The following is a 7,119-nucleotide window of genomic DNA, read 5'->3' on the forward strand; positions in this document are numbered from 1 at the left end:
ACATCTACAAATGAATATACATTAATAAGTGAAAGCAAACAGAGTTAGAGTCAACTACTAAAGTATATATGTAGTAACTGAAATTCTAACAAGAATAGATAAAAACATTGAGAAAAAGTACTATTTGTATTTGTAACTTGGAGAGAGTAATTGTATGCATAATGTGAAATATGCTTAATCAACTAGCTCAAACACAAATATTAGACACAATGCAAATACATAGACACCGATAACAATTTTAAAACCCAGAAGTAATTAAAAATGTTGTCATGTGTAACACTGTGTATCGAAACGTATCAGATACCTAAACAAGCTTTCTATTTAAAGTGTGAGCAATACATAATTAACAAGTTGTAAAACTATATATTTTTTATCCATTTGATGAAACTAAGAAGATTATAATTCGACACACCATCTTCTCCGATACTAATCTTCACCTTCTCCTTGAGTTCTTTAGCCCTTCCTTTCAAGTCTTCATCATTCAAAACTTGTTCTATTTTCCTTACAATCTCATCTTGTCTAATAACACCACTTTCATCCTTTTCAAGCTCCATTCCCACTTTCCAAACATCACAAACATAGCCCCTATTCAAAAATTGATCAGCAAAATAAGGCCAACACAACATTGGAATCCCATTTCCAACACTCTCTAATGTCGAGTTCCAACCACAATGACTTATAAAGCAAGCAACCGAAGAATGACTCAAAATTTTCTTTTGCGGGGACCAACCAACCATTCTACCTCTTTTACCTATCCTTTCTTCAAATCCTTTCGGATAAACATTCTTCTTCGGTTCTGTTTTATCCATCTGCACAACCCACAAGAAAGGCCTATTGGACCGTTCAAGACCGAAACATAGTTCTTGAAATTGAATTGAACTAAAAGTTGTGAAGCTTCCAAATGCAATGTAGATTACTGAATTTGGCGATTGTTCATCTAGCCATTTCAAACAAGTTTGATCTTGTGGCCGGAAATTTCCTATGGAGTATTGATTGTTTGAAAAAATCGGTCCTATTGGAATGATTTTCGGAGCTAGTGAAAATGCAGCAGGCTCAAGCTCATGAGATGAATTGCAAATAAGCCATTTAGTTATATGCATAGAGTTTATGTTTTTCATCATAAGTTGAAAAATATGCTTCTGAGTTGTTTTGTTTCCAACATTAAGCCAAACAAGGTTTTCTGTACTTACACAAGGCATTGTTGGTGATAGCTGAATCACTTGCTTCTCCAATGGAGTTCCTACATAATTTAAATGTTAAAACATGATAACCAAATTAGTAATAATTATTTTGGTCATGTATCTATGTCATGAGTCATGTGAAAAATAATTTTATATCCGTTATCTGTACTAATCTTAGTCTGGAGGACCAATCTCACCGTGAAGGTGTCAACTAGCTGGATACTCAATTGAAGTCAGACTAATCTATATAGACTGACTCAACACATGAATTATTAGCACATCGACGATTTGAATCTCAAATCTTTAAAAGAGCACACTCCTATATCTCAAATCTTCACCGCTAAACAAAACTCTCAGAGCTATAAACTCGGACTCTTACCACTAAGCTGACACGTTGTAAACAGAAATAAGATTGTATTTCGATATATGAAAGGAAAATAAAATAAAATGAATTTGCAAAGAAACTACTAAGAATCAAAAACTATGAACTCACCATCTTTGTCAATGACTCCATCATCAATCAATTTCTGAATACTCAACCCCAAAACCAACTGTGCTGCAGAAGCAGGACAAAAAGCAGCACAAGCAATTCCCTTCTTTTCAGCAATTTCAAGAGCCCAACCAATACTCTGATCAGCAAGAACACATGTAATCTTTTCATTTTCTGATCCATGAATGCATTCTATTAACTCCTCAACTTTCTTTGGCATAACATTCAACACTGACTCCGCGGATTCTAATCCATCAGAAATCCATACTAGATTAATTTCAGATAATAATAAATCATTTCCACATGGAAATAAATTCTTGATCCTATCATGATTTTGTTTGGTGTTCACAAAAGTTACTTTAATACCATTTTTGACTAAATAGAGAGATAACTCCATTAGAGGAATTGCATGCCCTTGTACTGGATAAGGTACAACCATAACATGTGCTTTTTCCATCCTAAATCCCAATATTCATCCCTTGCATGCAAATTCAAACATATATATATATATATATATATATATATATATATATATATATATATATATATATATATATATATATATATATATATATATCAACTCTACAGCATCCTTTTCTGTTACAGCTGAATGACAAACGAAGAAATGTGAGCAAATTTGAACTGAACCCTTTGTCCATTGCAAAAAAGCACATATTTTGTACTTTTATTTAATATTTATTACATTTTGGTGAGTTTATTAAAGAAGTATTGTTTATTCTGAATGATACAAGATTAAGTAGCTGCTAATTTGCAGAATATTATGACATCTCATAAAATAACAAAAAGATAAGGAACATGATTTATTTTTTAATGTTAATGAATTTTTTTGTTTTACAAATGAAAATTGAATTATTAGTGTCGTCGTCTATTTGTGTTTAGATAATTTTGTTATAAATTAGTAATAAAAAATATGCGAGGGGTTCTAACTAGGGGTGTTCATGGTTTAAGAACTGCACTGAACTGAACCAAATTAGTGGTTCAGTTCAGTTTTTGAAAACCACTTTAATAAAAAATCAATTAACCGTTAAAGCAGTTCCAATTCAGTTTTAAATTGGTTTTGAACCAGATTGTATTTATAAACTGGTTTACAATCGATTTCTACTTATAAACTGGTTTTAAACCAGTTTATAATTAAAAGTTAAATTTATTTTATATATATATATTCAATGCAAAAATAAAAAGGTACATGTTAAAAAAAACGAAAGATAAAAAGCTTCAATTTTTAGAATTAGATTTTTGTTGTTTCTATTTTTTTTGTCTCACTAAAAATTACCAGGTTCACTAAGTTAATGGAATAGTCCTGTCTCAATTTTTTGCAATTCAATCTCATGTGAAAGATTTAAAATTATTTTAATAGTTTCGCATAAACAATTTAAATGATCTTCTTCCACGCACTTGCCTCAATATTTTAATGATATTTTAATAAGAACAAATTTTATTTGCCAGGTGCTTTCACAACCTCGAGTACAGTAATTTTTTTAAAAAATTGAAAGAATCAAATTATTCTTGGACACCATACTAAATACGAAACGAGGACTGTTAGAAGATAAAATAATTGTGTAGCTTCACTAAATTATGTTTTTAGAATATTTTTTCTAAATAAAATAATATAGAATTGTAAAAATTTGGTTCAGTTTTTTGTTTTGTTATTTATCTTTAAACCATGAATGAATATAAAACATTGAGATGCATTCGGTATTTACACAAAAAAAGATGTTGTTAATGGTTATGGAAGAGAGAAAATATGTTAAAGAGGTGAGAGAAAATGTATTTGGTCAAAAAAATAGAACTCAAAAGTCAAGTTAATAAAGTTAAAAATTAATTGTTACAAAAAAAAAAGTAAAATAAGTTACAATCATCTAAATCAATTTAATGGTTATTAAAAAATTCAATTTTTTGTATTTTTGAAAAATTCAATTTTTTTTTTTAAAAACTCAATTTTTTATATTTTTGAAAAACTATTTTTTTTAAATATTTAAATGGATATGAAGTTTTAAATAAAAATAATTTATTGAATCATAAAAATACTACATATAGTGAATATATTTTTCAGGAAAAAATTATTTTTTGATTTTTTTAATTTTTATGAAAATAAATATTTTATAAAAATATTTTTTGTGTGCTAAATTATTATTTTTGGTTTTAGGAAAAAAAATATTTTCGAACCAGTTTATAAAACGAAACTGGTTTAGAACCGATTTTAAACTGAATTTGAATTGTTTAAATTAAATGGTTCAGTTCATTAACCATTTAAGTGGTTCAGTTTTTTAATAGTGCAATGCAATTCAGTTCTAGTATACAATTCAGTTAACCATATTTTTGAACACCCCTAGTTCTAACTATATTCGGGATGGGATCGGTGGTTGAGGTGCTAAGATACAAATTACATTGTTTCAATTCAAAAAATACAACATCCAAATAAATAATGTTATAAAATTTGGAATTTCATATCCAGATGCATCTAAATTACAACTTAGGCTAAAACAAATTATATATTTATTTTTTGTTTTATCTAGTAAACTTCTAAATTTTTTTTAATATGTATAATTTGTTTGATTTTGTCTTTTATGTTTTTGGATTTGATTTCTTTGATTATAATATGATTTTTCTAGTTTATTAAGGGTAAAATGTTTGACAATCAAGAAAAAATGAAAAATGGTTGAGTGGTTCATCATGCTTCCGTTTCGAGGGGAAAAAAATTAGACTTTCGCATCCAATCGTTGGTGCCACTTCATTTAATGCAAAAACACCATCTTCCCAGATTCACGTGTCTCAGATATCATCTTCTTGGAGGCATGTGTTTCCTGTTGACGCCCCAAAAGTTCAACCTGCTGAATTTGTTGTTGTTCCTAATGTTGTTTTAGGAGGCTCCTCAGACATCACTACTTTAACAATTATGTATACTTTGTATAAATAGCTTAAAATATAAGATTTATTAAAATATGTCCAATTTATAACAAACTTACTGCCCATAAGTAAAACTTAATGTCCTGAGGGTTAGTCAGAAACTTAACACCCAAATTCTCCACTGAGTTATGAAATAAACACATTATCATAAGTTCAAAATGTGTCAAAGGGTTAGTTTGAAAGTTAACTTCCAGACTCACCCTTCCATCAATTTGGGGATTTGAATTCGAACTGTTTTTTGATAAAATGGGGGTGGCTCACTTATAAAGTATTTTAATGTGTATTAGGGGCGTTCGAAGTTGACTTCTGGACTACGCCAAAGAAATTTTCTAGTTTCATAAGGAAGGCTCTTCACAATTAAGAGTGCAAGGAGCAACCCCTTTCTTTTATAACCTATACTTATTAATCTAATGGCCATTTGTTTGGTCATTTAGGCCTAATAAGTTGTAATATAAAGGATCTCATTTGTTGTTAAGTATGAGTACAATTGTTACATAGAACCCCCTTAATTATTAGAAAGGAATCCTCTAATGTTAGGCCTAATAAGATCGAGGAGGATGAACCAATTAACACTAAACCCAAATGTATCATCAAACCACTTCTCAAGGATTATATGATATACATGTGATACTAGTTGATGATTATAAAAGGTAGTCTTTCACTATATGCAAGTTGTTAGGAAGGTGTGCCATCATAGAATAATCCCTTGTGATGCGCCACTTAGTTTGTTATGTAGTATTATATTATATCCTTTATATAAGCGATAGTATTTTCTTGAAAGAGATCATAAATGAAATTACCAACTCAATTTCTTCATTATATATTCTTTAAGAGGTACTCAGTTCTCAAACTCTAAGAATCATCATTTAATATTTAGTTATTTTATTGAGAGTTCACCCCCACCGTGGCTCGTAACCCCTCTTCCTCTAACCGTTTTGATGAACTTTTCTAGAAAATCGCTTCCTCCTCCTTATGTTTAGAGGATCTTTTCTACGCATGGACCCCTAGAAATAGATTCTCGCCGTCTCACAGACTCCTTCTTTCATCACCATCTAACATTGTTGCTTGAAATTTTACGTTCCACGTTTTGATGGTACACCGACACATAGATGGATCTTTAAGATCTTCCATTTTTCACCTATCACGAGACTCTAGAGGAAGAGCACATTACCATTGTATCATTCTACCTTGAAGACCCAACATTATCTTGATACCAGTGGATGTAGCCGAATAGTCAAATTGTATCATGGATTCAATTCCTTCAAGCTCTTGAAACTTGTTTTTCTTCAACACTGTATGGCGATCCCCATAATAACCTTTTCAAACTCCCCCAATTCACCATTGTCGTTGTTCATTTGGTTAAATTTGAGGCTCTCGCCAACCGCCTAGTGGGACTTTCTCCGATGGACTTACTGTGTTGTTTAATCTTTGGCCTCAAGTTAGGCATACGTCGTGAGGTTCTAACTCATCAGCCGACATCTTTGACTCACGGTGGCATGCATAATTTGATTACATGAGAAAAAATTGTTGGATCAATAATGTGAGAATCATCCCATATTCATACAACCACCTCCTAATTCCTCCGTTGATTCCTTAATTGTATGTTTCATTTCGTATCTCCTCCCTGCACCACTAACATTTTCAACTACGATCTCCATAACATTTTCCATAACATGATCTCCACAAAATTTCTCACGAATAACCTATTATAATGCAAAGTATGGACCACCCAAAACATGGTCGTCACATCATTTTCCATAAATAAATAACCTAAGCTAAGGCAAGCATGGACACCATATATGACAAGAAGATGATTTTTTTTACCAAATAAAATTTAGTGTATAAAATGACGTACATTGAATAAAATTTAGGATTCTCATTGTCCAAGACGACGAAGCACTATGAGCATACGAGAATTAACCACTTTTCAGAATTTCACCATTTCGAGACATCAACATGGCAACTGCAAACTAGAACATGATTATTGAAAATGATTCCAAACTAGAACGCAATTCTATATGAAAGATTGGTCTCAAATGAAAGACTATTCATTGATTTGGAAATTCAAAACTTAGGGTTTAACTTTTTTTTGGCTTTTCACCACCAGTATAGTCCGGTTTGGTGGTCAGTTCTGGCATTAAGTGGTTACAGCCCCCTCCCAATCACAGTTGTGGGGATCGAACAGTGGTCCTCCCAGCCAAATCCAGCGCCATTAGACCAACTAATAATTGATAATTTAGGGTTTAATTTTGTTCTTATTTCCTTCGCCATTCTTATTTCTGATTTAGGAATTTTTAATTTTACTTTTTAAATTTATTTAATTTTTAATTTAATTTATTTTAATTTAATAAATATTGTAAAAATAAAAATGACATATCTTATAGAATTATCTAACATGCATATTCCACATTACCTATTAATTGAGACATATTGAAAGAAACTTTTTACACCAACGTTTTTTTTTAATAAAAAACTAGTAATATACTCATACGTCTGCACAGGTAAAAATTATTTAGTGGT

The 7,119-nt window shown here is 30.7% G+C and overlaps 1 protein-coding gene across 1 annotated transcript; it reads right to left on the minus strand.

Annotated features, from left to right (window-relative positions):
* Window positions 1-250: 250 nt before the first annotated feature.
* Window positions 251-2,128, minus strand: LOC131647352 (UDP-glycosyltransferase 83A1). Its single transcript, XM_058917253.1, has 2 exons — window positions 1,675-2,128; window positions 251-1,240 (listed from the first exon to the last, which is right to left on the minus strand). Exons 1-2 carry the CDS (start codon window positions 2,126-2,128, stop codon window positions 360-362), a joined length of 1,335 nt encoding a protein of 444 aa, XP_058773236.1. The 3' UTR covers window positions 251-359.
* Between the last annotated feature and the right edge of the window lie 4,991 nt (window positions 2,129-7,119).

This window comes from Vicia villosa, linkage group LG2 (genome assembly GCF_029867415.1).
Source record: "Vicia villosa cultivar HV-30 ecotype Madison, WI linkage group LG2, Vvil1.0, whole genome shotgun sequence".
NCBI classification, from domain to species: domain Eukaryota; kingdom Viridiplantae; phylum Streptophyta; class Magnoliopsida; order Fabales; family Fabaceae; genus Vicia; species Vicia villosa.